The sequence below is a fragment of the Erithacus rubecula genome, assembly GCF_903797595.1.
Source record: "Erithacus rubecula genome assembly, chromosome: 3".
Lineage (NCBI taxonomy): Eukaryota > Metazoa > Chordata > Aves > Passeriformes > Muscicapidae > Erithacus > Erithacus rubecula.
Window position 1 is genome coordinate 62,358,003 of NC_136689.1, and position 19,278 is coordinate 62,377,280.

Below are 19,278 nucleotides of genomic sequence, written 5' to 3' on the forward strand. Positions count from 1 at the left end.
ATGAGATTTATCCAGCTGTGTTGCTTATCAGCATGGACAAATATATTTCACTTTATTGCTGAAACAAGCTGGCTGCAATTCTCTGCTTTTGTGTAATTATGAAGTTTTTGCTGTCTGTTGTGGTGCAATTTTCAAAGATGTGAAACAGCAAATAAATGACAAACAGTAACAATTAATCCTTTCTGAGAGTCTTGTCCAAAAGTGGAGAGGAATAGACCACAGCCCCAGACTAGAGGAGAAGGGGGCAGTTCCCAGAGAAGCCCCTGTAGCACCTGCAGTCAGAGGATGCTATTCCAGAGACTTAGTGTTGGGAAGGGAGATTTTCCTTGCACACTGCTCTCTGTTCTGCCTGATGCTGCTATAGAGAATGGCTCAAAGGGAAAGGTGCCTTTTCTTCCTCCTCCTTTTGAGAAGGGAGCAGGGGGAAGAGAGCAGAAGAATGATGTTTTGATCTGCCTTTTTCTCATTCTGGTTGCATAAACACACCAGAGTATTCCTCTAAATTAAATTAAGCAAACCTTTCATGTTCTCTCCCTGCTCCCAGGAAGCTAATGTGTCTGCTTGCAGATTTGCAGCTGCAGAGGAGACAAAGATCTGTAGTGCACACAGATTCAAGTGCTGAGGAGCAGTGTCGTGCTGAAAGAACTGCACAAGCTTTAATAGCATATAAAAGCTTTTTGGGTATCAAGCAAAAATATGTTTAAATCCCTGATAGGGATGAAAGCACAGCACGTATTACCAACATATGCACAGATACAGAAAGTCTCTCAGAACATTTGCATTTTGGATTTGCTGAAATTAGAAGGTTTCAACCTTTCCAAAAAAGTTGAAATGGTGGAGTAATTTTAAGACTTCAACTTCTCCCTGTCCCCATATAAATATTTAGGGCTCTTGCATTTCCTCTGCACATGTGCCTGAGTTACACTGATCCCAATGGCAATTTTTCTCAAATGTATGGCATGTAAACCCCATAGGCTTCTCTTTTATATTAATAATCATAATTTCATACTCAGATGTTGAAAATCCCAAGGATTCCTTGCCCCACATGCTGAAGAACTGACCCCCACCATGCATGGCACGGAAGACGCAGCAGAAAGATTGTCCCAAGCTGCAATTCCTCATGAACACAAGATCCTTTTCCTAGCAAGCACATGTGTAGAGCTGCCTATCTTGAGACACAGTGCCTGGACAGACCTCAGATAAAATGTGGCAGGCATCTGGGAGGCAGAATGGTACAAGCTGAACTGGAGTAGAACGTGATCCTTTTGTGGATCAGTGGTGAGCAGGTCAGATAGTGAGGTAGTATGTATTGGTTTTTTGGGGGAAAAATTGTTATTTCAGGAAGCTTTGACTCTAGGCATATTTTGTCTGAGATTTCCCTTATTTTGCCAGACTAAAATCTCTACAAAGAGTCTGTGTAACTCAAGGACTATTACATTAGTGATCTGTATCAAGTGGCATAGCTGGAGCAACCAGTTAGAGGAATATAGGGCAGGTGGATGAATGCAGAATTTCTCTAGTATCAAACAGATGCAGCAAAAAATAATTCAGGGGCAGGAAGAAAAGTGCTATTAGGTTGAAAATGTTAACTCTGTCACCAATCACCATCTCTAAAGATGAGAGAGTAAACATAGCCACTGAGTAGAAGATTCTTGGCAAATTTAAGAGGAAAATGAGTATGTCTCAGTTTATCTGATTAAGGAGAAAGTAAATAGGAGTGAATTGAAGAAAGACCTTTCCCTTCTTGTATGTTCACTGGATGTGACTGGCACATCAGCAATGACAGCCCTCCCTCCCTCCCTCCAGTTTCAGCTACTCAAATAGCAGCAGACAGAGACAGAGAATAGGCAGTGTGGATAAGATGGTTATTGAATGTTTGGACTGTGACCCCCTTCTTCTTCCAGTAGGGCTGTTAAATATGCATGTAAGTGGGCTCAGATAGATCCCTGCCATCTGTCTGTATTTATATGACTTCATCCAAACAGCTCCAAAACATGTAAAATTTTATACTTGGAACAGCTCTTCCAAGAAAAGAGGAATTTTTTTTACCTACCTGAAGGGAACAGGAATGAAAATACATTGTGATTTAGAAAGTAACCACATTTATTCATCTGGACTCCATCAGCAAGGACCCAAATTCAGTTCTTTTAAGTGCCAGGCTCAGCTGTAGCCCAAGGCTTTCCAGGCCAAGATCAGATTGAGCATCATAGTTTATATCCAAAGTGTTCCACAGCTCACTTAATATTGTTCATTAAGCATAAGAAAAGTCTTTATGCAACTAAGAGGGAAACTGGAGATTCTGTCACTGTATGTGTGTGGGTACAGAATGAAAGTATTTGAGGAAAAGAAATCAGCAATAAGCCCTTTATTTAGCCTGCACTGCATTCAGTTGCACACCTTGATGATCAGATGAAAGGGGACTGTCATGCAAGCTTCAGTAAGCAGTGTGCCATATGGACAATTCCACGAGGAAACAGATTGTCACAGCTACATTTGACCTGTTTTAGAGCAATCGTGACTCTCCCTCGGCACCATAGATGTGCTGCTGACATTTCAGCAGAATAGCTTCAAAAACACTTGAGTGCCATTGTCAGAATAGGGTGGCATTTTATAAGTGAGAAGCAATTTCTTCATTTTAAATTAAGCAGCAAACCCAGTACTTCTCCTCTCCTCAGAGCCTCTTAAAACAGTCTGAGCAGGAAAGAGGGAGGGACGGGAGTACTGAGGAGACAAAGCCAGGCTTTTCAGTGTACCTGTGTTAAGTTACTGAATACATGCACTTGTGTCATTCATACCCTTCAGGGATTTGAATCTGAACCTCAGATTCAGCTCACAGAAGCCCCTGCATGGGCAAGTTGTCACAGAAGAGATGTCTGTGAGATGACTGAGGTGGGTGATTGGTTTCATACCTGTTCCCAGAAGGGAGCTTACTTTTTCCTTTCAGGCCCTCACCTTTGAGCTCTTTTTAGACAGGAGTGCATTTTGCAAATAAAAAGGAGTACAGTTTCACTGTGGTGCTTAAGAAATTCTTACATGTATTTTGGAAGCATGCCAGAGTGCATCTTTGTGCCTTGAAAACATTTCAAGACGGTGTTATTCTTTTAAGGGTCTTTCTCCTTGGCTTGGTCTTTAAGGATAGCCCAGAGGCTTTCAGCTTACTCCATCCATAATATTTTGTTGATGTTTTTTTCCCCCGCTGTTTTTCAGGCATTGGGAAAAACGTCATCTGTGACCGCACGGCGACTCCCCTGGATGCCTTTAGGATGATGACTGCGGCTCATTACTACCCGAAGCTCATGAGCATCATGGGGAACGTTTTGCGCTTCCTGCCCGCCTTTGTCAAGATGAAGCAGCTGATCCAGGAGGGCTACGTGGGGGAGCTGCTGGTGTGCGAGGTGCAGGTGCACAGTGGGAGCCTGCTGGGCAAGAAGTACAACTGGAGCTGTGATGACCTGATGGGAGGTGGGGGCTTGCACTCGGTGGGCACCTACATCATCGACCTGCTGACCTTCCTCACCAGCCAGAAGGCCGTGAAGGTGCACGGGCTGCTCAAGACCTTCGTGAAGCAGACGGACCACATCAAGGGCATCCGGCAGATCACCAGTGACGACTTCTGCACCTTCCAGATGGTGCTGGAAGGGGGCGTGTGCTGCACGGTGACGCTCAACTTCAACATCCCGGGTGAGTTCAAGCAGGACATCATCGTGGTGGGCTCGGCGGGGCGGCTCAGCGTCATCGGCACGGATCTCTACGGGCAGAGCAACAGCTCTCCTCAGCGGGAGCTCCTGCTGAAAGACTCCACGCCCGTCAGCAACTCCCTGCTTCCCGAGAAAGCCTTCAGTGACATCCCATCCCCCTACCTGCGGGGCACCATCAAGATGGTCCAGGCTGTGCGGCAGGCCTTTGAGGACCAGGACGACAGGAGGACCTGGGACGGGAGGCCCCTTACCATGGCTGCCACTTTTGACGACTGCCTGTACGCCCTGTGCGTGGTGGACACCATTAAAAAGTCAAACCAGCTGGGGGAGTGGCAGAACATTTCCATCATGACTGAGGAGCCAGAACTGAGCCCGGCGTACTTGATCAGCGAAGCCATGCGGAAGAGCAGGATGTCTCTGTACTGCTAGCTCCTCTGAGCTCCTAGGAGACAGTAGCAACCAGACAGCTCTTGAAGGAGATGGTAATTCAGCCCATCTTGGGTGTCTTAGAAACAGCTGAGGATACAGGAGAAGGAAACACAGTGTCTGGATCAATTAAATCTGTTGGCAGCTAAATGCCAAACTGATATGGTCCTTTGAGATGCCCCAAACGAGGGGCGGGAGACTTAAGAGCTGATAAACTCAACTGTTTTAATAACAGTATTAGCTGGCTGATTGCAGTGATATATCACGGACTCATCCCCTGCTTGCAGGTGCTCTAGATTATCCAATTGTGTTTACTGTGAAAGGTTGGGAAGACCCTTTTGGATTTTCCTTACCTACCAGAGGGCTGTGAAGGTACTGTCATGTCGTTAAATTTTCTGTAGTGTCTGACATGAATGGTTCCTGCCATGACAGCTGACACCACCATGCTGTATTACTACCCCTCCAGCCAACACACAGAATAACAGGACCTGATGTGAAAGTATTGCAGGATTCAGAAAATCTTGGCAGCTCACTTCTCATACAGCCTGTTAGGAGCTTCTCTGTGTTGGTTTAGTAGTTGTTTTTTGTTTGGTTTGGTTTTGGTTTCTTGTTTTTTAGTTTAGTTTTTTTTTTTTTTTAAGCACAATTGAATAGGAAAATGTGTGGCTTTTAAAACAAAGCAGTCTCAACCACAGTGCATATGCCTGGGTATTTGGGGGGGGGGAGGGTCTTCTGTGAGCTCCTGGTAAGCATCAGTGTTATGGGTTTGCTGATTAAAAGAGGTGGTGGAAAACCTTCATGGATGGCAGGTGGCATGACATGGTAATGATAATGGGGTTTGTTATACAGCCAAATTCAGGCTAGTCTTACAAAGATTTGCACAAAATTTCCTGTGATTGGGACTGACTTTTGAGTGAATCATCATGCAGTTTGGTTTTAGGAGGGAGACAGTAGGAGTATAACCCAAAACCATATGATGTTTAGATGAGTGGTGTTCTTTTAAATCACTGTGAACTCGCACTTGAAGAGATGCACTCCAACAAGTAATTTCACATCCCTCTACCCAGAAGTTCTCACCTCCACCAATTGGTGAGTGTGAGTGAAAAACAAAAGGGATGAGAAAATTTCCCATCTATTTACAAGGAAAAAAAATAACATAGGACCCCCAGCCTCCTCACCTCCTTAAAGTGGCCGGCTACTGGTACTGTATTAATCATTCCCTGTTACCAGTGCAGGGGTGGACAAACTCTTTTGCTTTGTTTGTCCTGTTCTTTTTAATCTTTTAAATAGCAGTCTTGAAATAATTATTCTTTTGAGAATATCTTCTTGAAAGAGTATAGTGAGAGGCACATGATTTATCCCAGTAAACAGGGATACTGTTTTTCTGTGTAAAGCTGCTCCAGTGCTGATGTGTTTACAGCGCTAGGTCTTCAGATAGTAAAAAAGTAGAACACAAGCATATAGCACTAACTCATATTAAACTTGAGAAAAACCTTTTCAGGGTTTTTTTTTTGTTAATTTTGACTATGGGAAATAGGAGAACATTGGGATGACCAGTAAATCTAAAGAGAAAATATGTTTTGAATAGGAGGGCATCAGTGGTGTTGTTCATCTTACCCTGGCTTCAGTCAGCTCAGAGTCAAATGTCTGGTTCTGATCAGCAAGAACACAGCAGTCAATACAGAGAGAACTCCCCAAAGGCTGACTCAGTTCACCCTAGGATTAATATAGAAAGAGGTGCCCACTGGAAATGCCTGTCCTCCTCCTCTGCAGAGAATTTTGGCTTCTAAATTTTGATGTGGCTGAAGTTAAGGAACTTGACTCCCAGCCCAAAATTACTCATGTCTGCTTAATATTTCAAGAGCATATGCATGACCTTCTGTTAAATAGTCCCCAAAGTGAAATAGTGTGACTGATGAAGGAATAATGTAATGCTGCAAAACTGCACCCTAGGGGAGAATTGTTTCTATCCATGTTGTTCTGCCAGTTCTAGCAGCTCTCTCTGGGGCTGTTTCTGCTAAAACCTCGAGCAAGGCTTCATCATTCCTTCTTGGAAGCAGCCCTTGACAAGTTTGGTTGTTTTTCTTTAAAATGGGTTTCCCTGAGAATTCCAGGGGTAATATCTGTGCCAATAGGAATTTCCCATTGCAACTGTCATGGTATGCACCTATCCAGTTCCTGCCCTGAAAAGTGAGTAACACAGAAGAGAAGATTTGATCAAGAAATCACCTATCTGTCTCCTGAAAAACAGAATTACCCCCAGAGGGTTCAAGAGAGTTTTCATACAGTGAAGCAAAACCCATTTACTGAAAAGAGTGGCTAGTTCAACTCATGAATGCAAGCCTGGTGGATAATTAACCATGTCTAGTTAAACATCATCCAAAAATGGAACCAAACATGGACCAAAATGTTTGTGAATCTTGCTTCTCAGTGGTTTGGTGATTGTGCTGGCATTGCTGTTCGTCTTTGCACTTTGTTTTGGTTCACAAATGTTGGCTGTGTTTCCTCTCTGTGTTTTTTTCTTTTCCGTGTCTTTCTGGGTTTTGTGGTGCCAGTTGGAATCCTTTTCCTTGCCCCTGCAGTGAACAGGCAAGACACAGTGAGTAGGGATAGTACTACTGAGCTCAAACTTTCTTCGCCAGATCCAAAGGCTTAGGTGACAGGCATCATCCATCCTCTGTGCAGAGATCTACTGATGCAGCAGAAAGAAAATCCAGTGCTTTGGTTACACAGGCATCTGATGCTGCTGTTGGTACTGGCTTGTGAATAGGTGGAGTCTTGAACAGCTGCTTGTGCTGGTCCAGAGAGAGCAGGGACAGGGTGGGACCTCCTCTTCTAATGGCAGCTGAGATGCTGCATTTGTGTTACCTAAGTGGGATGGCAGCAGGAGCTGCATACCTTCAGGACTGTACAGCAGTTTTTCCATTCCCTAGGAGGTGAAGGTACTGCAGTGTCAAGTGTAAACATACTAAACTTCCACCTAGCTTGGAGGAGGAAAGAATAGGTTTATTTATTGAATGTGTATTGTTATTCTGACAAATAGTTTCTTTATAGTCTGGGATTTTTCTTGGCAGCATCCAGTCCTCTGCTCTTCTGGTACAGTTGAAAGTACATTGAATTTGCCTCTGGAATTGAAGTTGGGTTTAGGAATTTGGGCAGCAGATAGCAGAGATGTACTTGATTGAACTCAGAAGTGGTACCATCCCAGGAAACATCTATTTGGAATTGCACTTCTAATGCTGTGCCACAAGATTTGAGATGAATGCTGCTAAATTGGTGCAGGCCTAAGAGCCAAACTGCAGCTACTGCTGGAATTTGCAGTAGCCTGAAATGATGAACTTGTTCGTACACTAGGTAAGAAATTTAATTCCTCTTTCCCAGGGCTGCTGTTGGAGAGGCTCTTCCCTTTTCCATCAAGCTGTGCACACAGGAAACCGATCATTATGGTCTGTTGCCAAAGACAAAAAGAGCCAAAGGGTGAGCTCTGCAGGGCTCTATTCCAGTGCTGGGACAGTCAGGTGGGAGAGGTTGTCTTATTTCCCATGGGAATTGCATTGGGGTTCACACCAGGGGTAGAACAACCCTGTGCTGTGACAGCAGGGCACAACTGAACTCCTGAAATGTGGCAAAGGGAGGGTAGTGCTCCAGCAGGGAGCAGCAGGAAGGTGTCTGCAGGCTGGTACCTCTGTGCCTGCCCTGCAGGGAGGACATGCTGCTGGTGTGGAGGGTGAGTGCTGCACTTCCTTGGGGTGACAGCAGCATCCTTGCTCCATCTCTGTGTGTGGGAGCCCAAGAAGGGACCCTGCCCTTGGGGAAGCAGAATCTGTCCCATACTCCTGCTGGATATGCACATCCTTCATAAGAACTCTGCAGGAGCTTGGGGTTTCCTATATCTAGTACCACACATGTGTTAAATCCACAGTTCTTCAGCTGTGCGGTTAGAAAATACCAAGTAGAGACAATGGGACCTTACCCATGCAGCCAACATGGCAGAGAATCAGGCCATGCCTTGATGAGTTTCAGCTCAGGATGGGCTCTCTGGAGCTCTTCCTTTGCTTTTGTTGGAAGCACAAGAAATCCTTGCCCAGCCAGCATCAGGCCATCAGAGGCACTATCCACTTTGTACAAAGTGTTCCCTTCTTTTCCATAACTTTCTAAAAAGTGACTGTACAAGTGAACAGCTGTTCTGGAAGTTCAGCCATTCAAAAAAAGGAGGCTTTTCTGCTACATGTGGTCACAGCACAAGGAAAATCCAATTTCTTGTTTATTTCTGTGTTCCATACAAATGTGGAATAGACCCAGACAATTTAAAATGACTCACTGATCTAGCAAGAAAAGGTGTATTTTATTTAATGGGTAAAGGTAAACATAGTGTCTTGATGTTTTTGCAGAGGTTCAGAAATTAGTGATGCCAGAATTTCTTATTGCTGGGAATTCTTGTATTTGACTTTTATTATTGTCTTTCAGCATAAGATGTCACTCACTATGAAATCTATCCACTCTTAAGTTCTGTATTTACAAGCCAGAGTTCTGGCTTTGTGCAGATACTCCACACTGGTTTGGTGTTCCAGTGGCCCAGTGATGTACCTTTAGTATGTATGAAACTCAGCACTGGACTTTTGACCTCTGCAGTGATCTCTTAGTATCTGGGGGCTAGTTGTGAAATGGCAGGACTATTCAGAACAGCAGTTTCTTTTTGTTGTTGTGAAGTTGTTACTTGTGGGGAGCAAAGTTTGTAAATTTTAGAGATGAAGTGTGACTGAATAATGTTTGGCAGTCTTATCTGCTTTAAAATTTCCTCTTTCTTGAGCTGCTGGGTGAAGTCTGTCCAATAAAAATAATTTCCCCTTAACCGCCCACTTCCATTTGCTCATGAAAAGAAGAAATTTTTAAGTAAATGGGACTGCACATAATGCTGCATTCATGAACTGATGTCAAAACCTCATGACTAAATGAGTGTATGAAGCCACAGTCCAAACAAGTAATGTCTTTTTTGAGGCTGCCAGATTGAGGCCTTGGGGTTGGGGAAAGAAGGGTATCAGCACAGATCAGACTGAAATAGCTTTTATTCAGCATTTTGAGTAAAATTACTAAATAGAATAGCTAAGGTCAATCCAAAACTGCACACATTTGTATAAGGGTATTTATTTGCTTTTTATTTTTTTTTATTTTGGGATTAAGTTCCATTTTTAAAGAATGCTGTTTTGAAATGAAAGGTTTTAAAAATCTTCCTTTTATTATGTTTTATGCGCAACTGTTTGGGGCTGAGTGTGGGGGGCTTTTTGTTGTTTTCTTTTTTTTTTTTTTTTTTTTTTAATTTAAATCTCATCTATTTGGTTTAAGGATGTTCAGTGAATTCAGCTGCCCTTGACCCCATTTTTAGCATCTGAATTTGGCCTTCTGGGTTTCATATTTTCCACTTCTTGCGGAAGTGGGGAAATTGTTTCAATCCAAGAAGTTGGCAACAGATAATCAAGACACTTTTTGCAGCAATGCCAGCCATCATCTTTAAAAGCACTTAATTCTATTGACTTGTTTACCTTGGTTATTTATGACCTTCCAGCCATGTGCTGCCCATTATTTGTTTTCCTTTTTTTATATCAGCCATTGGACTCACTTCCCTGCTTTCTGTTTCTCATTCCATTGCAAACCTGAAAGGTGAGCCTCCCTTGTTACCCACTGAGCTGCTGCTCAGTCTGTGTTACACATGGCATACAGGGTGGCTAACTACAACTTGAAGTGATTTTTAACACAGGTCCATTACAGGACAGGTGAGCACCACAGCTGCTCAAGTACAGGGCACTCCAAGTGCCCAGGGCAGGAATCAAAGCTCCCTGCTTGTGCTTCATGAGCAACACTCACTGTTTCTCTCCCACTGGTTTGCTTTTATTTGATTTTGAAAATGAGAAAATGTTCAGTTTGTTGCTGTGTCAATATTAAGTATATATTTATTGGTTTTCAGACATACATACATATATATAAATGCTATATATATATATATATAATGTCAACGCATGGACATATGTACAGTAGATATTTTAAAGAGCTATTTATCAAGAAAAGTAAGTGTTATAAGTAAACAGAGTTTATATTTTATATATTATGTAGATAGCAAAAAAAAAAAAAAAGTGGTTAAATTATACTAGGACTTTTGGGGGTGGGGTTGGAGAAATGGGCAAGGACTGGTTCTAGCATTTTAAACAGCCAAACTACTTTGTACGGAAGCTGCCTGCTGTGCCTCTCGGCTGCAATATCTGTTTGTTTCTTCTTTTGGAAGATGATGTGCATTGTTACTTTTACATTGCTTGGGGAATGTAGTTAGTTTATTCTCAGCCAACTGGTATGTGCTGCTTTTAAAACATGGTTTCCTGCTGTTCTGCATAATTGCATTGATGGAATAAAAGGATCTTAACTGGCAAATAAAGATGTAAAAGGATGTGATCCCAGCTGTCTGTGGTCTTTCCCCACTCTTGTATCTTGGGGGACTTGGGTGTGTGTAATAACCATCACCTCTGCCTGGTTCCTGGCCTGCCTGTTAAGTTCAGCATCTCAGAGTAAAATACATGGGCTTTGTGCTTGGAAGTGGGATTTTGATGGAAGAAGAGGAAGGATGAAGTTTAATAGTCCTTGAACACTCATATTGAAGATTTTATGTATGGCAAAGACTGAACTAGTGCCTGTTGGGGGGATGTGTCTTGAGGGGACAGCTGCGTTTGTTGCCAAAGGATGCAAGTCAGTCCAATGTCACAGCAGAACTGGGACATCCCCCCACTGCTGGCTGGAGATCCTTTCTCCTGACTTTTTCTTCTGGATCATTTCACTCCTCCTTTCTCCAGCACAGCCTGGAGAATCTCTTTCTACGTGACCACTGGTATTGTGGAATATTTTTACCTTCCCAGTCCCCAGCTCCCTCCAGTGACTTCCCCATGCCTACCTCCATCCTTGTTTCCATCTGCCAGGATCTGTCTGCTTATCTGGTGCTCCTGTTCTCCCTGTATGGGGTGTATCTAAAGTCTCAAAAAGATCTTGTTATTCCAGCCCCTCTGTTGTTGAATAAAACCTCACATGAGTATGAAGGACAAGGAATTCTGGGATCTGAGGGAAGATTTATTGCCTCTATGATTGGTGTGTAAAAAGGATAGAGCATTTTCTACAATTTCTGCCTTTTAAGGCAGAGCACACAGAAAGGTGTTGGATTCTGCTTGTGTTAGTGCACACTTCCCAAGCACTATGAAAATACGTAAATCTGAGGCACAAATCTGTAAAGGAATGGAAACCATCATCTCTTCAAATACACATTACCCTCAGATCACATAATAATGTAAACTGTATATTTTTCATATATATAAAAATGTACAGACTTGGTATATTTTATATAATATTTTATATATATGTATATAATATATATGTGATTTCATCACAGAAATGTAACATGTTAGCAACTTCTATCACTACCACTGCAATTATCATACTGTAAAGATGTACTGATGCTTATATACACATAAAATACTCTTTATCAGTTTTAATACACATTATTTTCTTAGTTTGAAGAGAAGAAAAGCACAAGACAAGAAAGCATCAGTGTCCAGGTCTTCAGGAATTATAGTTTAATGTTTGTCTTGTCCTCATGAGTAAATGTAGTATAACCTTGCTCAGGTTTCCAGATCACCATTCCCAACCAATCAATTAGGCACTGAATTAGAATAGGGCCAAATTTCACGGGATATCCTTTCCCATCAACTTCAGAGTAAAACAAGGCCTACTTGTCTTTCAAAGGCTAAAATGTAGAAATCTGTGGAAAACAGCAACTGGGGGAGCAATCACTGTGAAACAGTGTTGGAGATACAGTGGGGTTATTAGTACAGCATTCCAGCACACAATATACAGCTGTACAGGTAAGTGAGAATGCAAGAGTGAGTATAAACATTCCACACTAATGAGGCTGCACAAGTGCTAAGATAAACATTTCCAGACCTGTGTCAGCACACTGAGACACTTAAGTGTAGATTTATGAACCCAAGTAGAAGTTCTGCTTTTAAAACAAACTGCAAAAATGTAGGTGAGGGGGAAGACCTCTTATCATTTTCCCTAGCTTTGGAAGAACCAAGGGTTCCACAGTTTACTCTGGCTTGTCCTGCTGTTTTCTGGAGCCCCTATTGATTAGCAGCACTGCAGTAAAAACAATGGGTGGCTTGTAGCCATAAATATTAATCAGAAGAATGTTAAATGCATTGCATTGTTCTCTTTGGCAATGAGGAGTTTGCTGGGGCAGGGGTTATTAAAACATGCTGCTTTGCCAAAGGAAGACGCAATTAATGTCTTTGCTATTTATTCCTCTTGGGCAGTGGAAAGCTGTGGGGGTCTTTGGTGAGGCCAGTGGAAAGCCTGTGCTTGAGAGCTGGCACAGGTGATGCCCAGGACAGCAGGGCTTTACTCCAGCACAGCTCCAATGGGGTGACAAAGCATGGCTGTTCCTAGAGCAGCCTTTCCTGGGCTGCAAAGGCTCTCTGCTCAGTCTGCTCAGCCCCATGTGCCTGTGCTGGTCACAGCTGCAGGCACCATATTCAACATGGAAGGAGGAAATTTCCGCCAGGTGTACCCAGCAGGCGGCCCTTGGAGTCACAGGCCTGTCATCTGTCCCACAGCACTGGCCTAGTCCAAGCTAAAACTCGTGTCCTGCACAGGCTACCTTTTCTGATGGATTTTCCTCTTGGGAATACTCCAACTAATGCATTTTGCACCACAAACCTTGGTGTGCACCATACCTTTGCTTTAAAATTAATCATTGCAGCTCCACAAACAGTTCCTGAGGGATGAGGCAGGGCTTCTGCCAAGCCCAGGTGACCACTTCTTCCTCTTGTCCTTAACTGCTTGTTCCTGCCTTCCCTGGGTACAGGCACTGTGGAGAATGTGTGTAGCCACCTGGTTAATACAGTCATGGATTTAGCTGAAAACTAACACTGTGAAGTTTTTTACTAGGCTAGTTTTCAGGCAGAACAGTTCCCTGGTCTGAGTTATTGTCGACAGAAATTTATGCCAAATCACTCTAACAGCAGAATGTAAATAGAAACCAGGTCTGCTGACTGCCAGAATATGCTTTTTTCATCAGATCAAAGAGTTGGTGGAGTAACTACAGAATAATAAACACATCCAAAAGAAAATCTAATAGAGGAAAAAAATTTTAAATTTTGTATGTCCCTACAAAAAGATTTATTTGTAAGCAAGTATTTCTGAAGTGGTTTCTCCTCCAGACATGGAAGTGGTGTATATACAGATTTTGGGGAAATGTTTCACAGCCTTCTCCAATCTGTTTTAATAACTCTGCCTTTCACAGTTAATCACATCTTGCAGACTAAAGGCTTTTGCAGATTATCAGATCCCATCCAGGCACTGACAACAGCCTCTGAATGTAACCAGTGTTGTCACTTGTGCAACTAAGTTTTACATGGTGTTTTCAGCCAAACCTGGAAAAACTGGGACCCATTTTTCAGACTTTGAGAAGGCAGAGATAGTCAGAAATTGAAATGGTGCTTGACAGGCTTCTTTATTTTCCCAATGCTATCCCTAAATTGCTAGATTTTATATTTTAACACTCCTTTTCAGTAGTGCTAGCTGTTCATCTTATGGAAGTACCTGTGATGAAAAGGTGCCTTCCATTACTAGTTGTGACAAGCTCTCCAGCTCAAAAAGGAAGGTAATCAGAATGTCAGATAAGGTAATCAGGATCAGGATAAAAAGCAGATTCAGAAGAAAGCAGAACTTTCCTGGGCTCTGATGACTGATTCTGTTAATTGTTAGAAACATCCCAAGCATGATTTCTGGCTTAGATCAATTTATGTTTGTCTAGATCCTTTCTGTGGCACTGTTAGGAAGTTAGCACACAGCAGACAGGATTCCCACTAAGCAAACTGCTTGAAACCACCTTTTTTTTTTTTTTTGTAATTATGAAATTACTAATTGGCATTCTGTGCCAATAGGCCTTAGTGGCAGAGGCTGGGCCTTGGTGCTTCCTTTGCTGCTGTGGATGCAGCTAAGTATTGAGGACAGATTGGCAGAATGGAAAGGTGTTGGGATTACAAAACTTGTGTGTTAAGAAATGAGTCTGTCTGTGTCACAGTGTGAGCAAATACAGATATAAACTGTGCCAAGCTCTTTCTTGTTAAAATGGACTATTTTTTCCATTCACTTTTCTATGCCTTTTGCATGCAGTTCCATGACAGCATAAACAACTTTTTGGGAGATGTCCTGCCCTTTTGGCTTACAGACCTTGATTCCTGGAATTAATTCCTGTCCAGGCCTACTGTAGGACCAGGGCCTCTGGGCCTTGAAGTCCAAGAAAGGACTTGCTGAATTGACAAAGCTCCCAGCTATCAACCCACATTTAAAAAACTTTGACTGTACTGTTTCACACATATGAAGTGTCTTGTAAACATTAACAAATCCCCTCAAAATGAGTTGTTGTGATTATTCCCATTTTGCAGCTGGCAAGGTGGAGGCAGAAGTGAAGTTGGTGATATCACTCTCTAATGAATTTCTCTGTCTTGCTTTTTTATTTTTAGGCATATTTTGATAGGATTTTCCTTTTATGGATGAAGTGGTTAGAAGTATTTTGCTTTATAAAATTATTTTAAAATTCTTTACTATAAGGATGGTGAGACACTGGCACAGGTTGCCCAGAGAAGTTGTGGATGCCCCATCCCTGTCACTATTCAAGGCTAGGTTGGATGGGTTATGGAGCAACCTGTAAGTGTAAGGTCTAGTGTAAAGTAACCCCACCCATAGCAAGAGTTGGAATTAGATGATCTTTAAGGTCCTTTCCAACCCAAACCATTTTATGATTCTATGATTTTAAAACTAATACTTGAAGATTTGAAATTGCAGTTAATATTTCTGCTTACAACAGGACATCCCTGGCTTCACAAAGAAGGTACATACCATTACCTTCACCTTGTCTTTTGAAAACTAGAGATGAATGGCAACCCATGCTGCTCAAGGCCATGCAGAACAAGTCTGTGACAGCCAGATCCACATCCTGCTGCTTTAATGTTTAGTTCCCTTTAAATAGTTCTCAAACCTAATATAATTCTCAATCATTATAATTAATATAATTAGTCATATATAATTAATGCCTAATATGCTGTTGCAGTTACTGAATGCCAAATAAGCTGGGGTTGGCTGCACAGTCTGTGTTCAAATTCATCTGTTTAGAACAGTGCAAGCAGAACCAAAGCCTGTACCAGCAGCTTCACAGTTATGTGAATACATGCTGTGCACTTCCATCTATTGAGGGGAAGGGAGTCTGCACTCTCCATTAATTGATTTTAAAACCAAACTGATAAAATTAACACCAGATTCATGTGTTGACCAGAAAATCATAATCAGGTAGCAGAAAGCTGCACTTCCTGTTGTGTGTTTTGAGAAAGAACATTGGAGGGGTGTACCTGCACCCTATAGCTCACAATGCTCAGCTTGACAAGGATTTTTGGCCTCAAATCCCTTAGGGAACATTCCTTTCAGTTTCAACAGCAAGTTCTCAATGGTAATGTTGTAAATCATTGCATGTAGAGGCAGAGGACAATCATCCTGGTGCAATTCAGAAATTGGTGGGCTAAATTATCCTGAGAATTTTACAACTTTGCATTAAAGCAGGACATTGATAGTACCTCTAAAAACACAGGAATTCAGACCTAGAAGGCTGACAGAAAATCACCGTCGGTAGAGAGGGGGAGACTACTTTGTCCTGTCAGAAAATAAACACCCGTGCACCACTCCAGTTTTACAGCTTGTCTTCATATATTAAAACAAGCCTGCAAACCATGACATATAATTTCGAGTCATTAATTAGTTGCTGTGCAATCCTTTATGAATAGCAAAGCCCTCTGAGCTTCACTGAGATCAAAAGCCTGCTTGTGCAGAGGGCTCCCCTCCCCCTGGGCAGGCAGGCTTCCTGAAAGAAAACGATTAAGTGACAAATTATTCTTTGGAGGTACAAGTGCTGTGTCTGCTGGGTTACTCTGGTTGGATCCCATCTTTTCACTCTTACATCAGTGGTCCCAGCGAAGCCGCTGGGTTGGCTCCTGCCTTTGAGCCTCGGCAGCGGGTGGAGCTATGGATTTGTTCCCGTGGCCAAACATGCCGGCAGCTGCTTTGGGTGCTGTTCTCAGCTCAGGTTGTGGCGAGGAGTATGGAAATGGGTGAAAAGCTTAATCATAAAATAATTTGGGTTGGAAGGGACGTGTAAAGCTCATCCAGACCAATTCTCCCGCAAAGAGCAGGGACACCTCCAACTAGATCAGGTAACTCAGGCCCCCATCCCACCAGACAATCAGTGTTTTCAGGGATGGGGCATCCACCACCCCTGTAATCAGGGATACTTAGCTGAGTGAGGAAAACAGAATCTAATTGCTATGTGCAGCTTGTGACCTTGAATTGGCTTCTGGCCACATTTGTGGCTTTGGTACAAAGAGAAATATTGCAAAGACTGAAACTCATTTCTAATTTCTCCTTGTTTTTGCATTTTGTTGCAGATACCTGCATATTTTTGCCTCACCTCTAACCAAATATAGGGGTCATAATAACTATACCTCATCCAAATACCACAGTTCTTGATTAGGTTGCTCAAGATGTCTTATTTAATTTTCCCACTGTCCTTAAGCTGACCAACCTTTGTCTCATTGTCACCTCATTGTCCTTTCTCAATTAAAGAGTAACAGACCCGAGATAATATTATTTGGGATTGTTTATTAGTTACTGTGTGCCAGCACAAAGCATGTGTTTGGTGCTATTTAAAAACTTGCAAGCCTTTTTCAGGCAAAAATGTCAATCTTAACACAGCTACTAATCAGGTTGGTAGAAGATTAATTAGGGCAGGCATAGCTGAGGTTACACAACAAATCAAAGTTATGACTAAATTCCAGAAGACATCATCCTAAAAAAGTCACTAACATAGTCTTAAAAAAACCCCAACCCTTTACATTTGGAGAAAGCAAAAGCAGTTGGTTATTTCCTTCATAATTGTCTTGCAGTTTGTGTATATCTTCGCAGACAAAACCATGTCATCTCTGAAGAACAGTCTTTATTTAGCAGGATGAGAAAACACAGAAGTAGGACACACTTGAACTCGGATTTCCAAGTTCAGCCGCTCCTCTTGCTATTTTCAGCCCCATAAGCCTTTTCCTTGCTGTCATTTGGGGATGTGTGCTCATGATTACAGGGACAGCTTGGAGACAGACCTGCCTGTTGTTCCCCCAATGCTAAAATGAAAGGCTGAATTTCCCTTTGATGCCAAACAGCTTTATAATTTTTTTACCTTGGAGTGTTACATTTTTTCCATCTGACTTCAACAAGGAATTAAGTTGTGAACATTAATAGTGCCAGCATTTGCATTCTTTTCTCAGGTAGAATGTAAACAGCAGAGTGATGCTGTTTTGGCCAGGAAATGGGGCCAAGCTTTTCCATGTCTGCCCATCCTCATAATGAAAAGGTTATGTGAATGTATAAGTAAATTGTCCTTTCCATTAACACAGCCCTACTCTCCATCTGGAAATATTCATGCTTCTGAAAAAACATGAGATGATATCTTAGAAAAGCTGAAATGACCCAGCTTGTAACTTCTTTCCTGGACATCAATCATTTCCTATTATGACAGGAACAAGGGATAGTGCATTAGCAAGCTGGAAGTACACATGGAATTTGATACACTGTGAAGATATTATCAGACAAATGTCTTTGGTTTTTTTTTTTTGTTTGGTTTTTTTGGGGTTTTTTTGTTTGTTTTTTTAAATACATCTTCCATCAGTTTAGAGCAAATGAAACCCACATGAAAAATTCACTTATTCTTTGTATGTTACATCCTTGTGTCATAATGCCATGCAAATATGGACCTCCATGCTTTGTAAAATTGACATTTCATTGCTTTGCAGTTTCCCCTTTTTTGAGAAATTCACATAAGAAAGTGTGCTTCTGATCTGTAATTCCACAAATAGGTCAGTCAAACAGGACAGACTGAGCTGACTTTCCAAGAGTAGCACATTATCCACAGAAAATTAGTGCAGCTTTAAGAGCAAAAACATATAAGAAAAGCACAATGCAGTTCATATTTTGCAATAAAATACATTAACAATGCCTGTTTGGCTTCCTTCTCAGGTGACCTTTTATGTTAGTAATTCACTTGAGCAATACAAAGGTATCAGTACAAAATGCAAGCACAGTAATACTCATAGTCACAGATGAAAACAGAAGATGCAGTATGCTAGCAGGGTACTAATTAGTTTGGCTGTGCTATCTCAGATAATCCCAAGCCAATCCCAAACCTGTTTCCCTTTTTTATGTGTGCTACCTTTTCTGATGTTATTGCAGTTTAAAAGAATTAAATGTTTAGGTTATTGTGGTTTGGATAAATGCCTGGTTATGTATTATTGATTAATGATGTATTAATTTTATTATAAGCACAGTCTTTCACTTGGCTGACAGTAGCAGCTATAAATGATTAAATTCTGCTTTCATTTTCAGTGACAAGAAAGAGATTCTCTCAACAGGAATGAAGACACTTAATGTTTCCAGACAAGAGAAAATAAGGCTATTATTTGGTTTATGAAAATATAAAATATTTAAATTAAATATTTGAGTCATGAGTCACTTGTGTGCTTTACAACACTGAGTTGCAGCATACAGAGTCACTTGGCAAGTGCAGGTGCATGTAGAAGGGCACTTAAAAGATAAAAAGGCTGTTAGAGTAAGAAAGTCCAATTCAAAAAATGGGTTAGTCATCTTTGGTTTGCAGTGGATGTGTCACCACATAATAATCATTGTAGTCATTAGCAGCTCATGCTCAACCTACACTTTTAATTTCATTTGTGTTTTGAAAAATCTCAAATTAAATTCTTTAAATAATCCCCCATTGACCTAAATATTTATGTAATATTTACAACTGATCTCACTATAACCTATTATGTTAGAAACAGGCACCATTAAGAAAATATCTGTGTATAAGAAGCATTCTATATATGGGGTTTAGAAATTTTACTAGGGGAAGAACATTAATTTTATTGTTTTTCGAGACAGGTGTTGATTTTATGCTGTATTTTTATGCAGCTAAATCTTCCAGAAGCTAATTTTGTTTAGGCTTTTTAGCAATGGCATACCATTCTGTTGA

General features: G+C 41.6%; 1 protein-coding gene across 1 annotated transcript in view; it reads left to right on the forward strand.

Annotated features, from left to right (window-relative positions):
- GFOD1 (Gfo/Idh/MocA-like oxidoreductase domain containing 1) overlaps positions 1-9,272 on the forward strand; it is a 67,614-nt gene extending 58,342 nt beyond the window's left edge. Inside the window, exon 2 of the mRNA XM_079302106.1 lies at positions 3,208-9,272. Coding sequence (XP_079158232.1) covers positions 3,208-4,127 — 920 coding nt within the window. The 3' untranslated portion in view covers positions 4,128-9,272. The remainder of the gene's footprint in view (positions 1-3,207) is intronic.
- Positions 9,273-19,278: the final 10,006 nt, after the last annotated feature.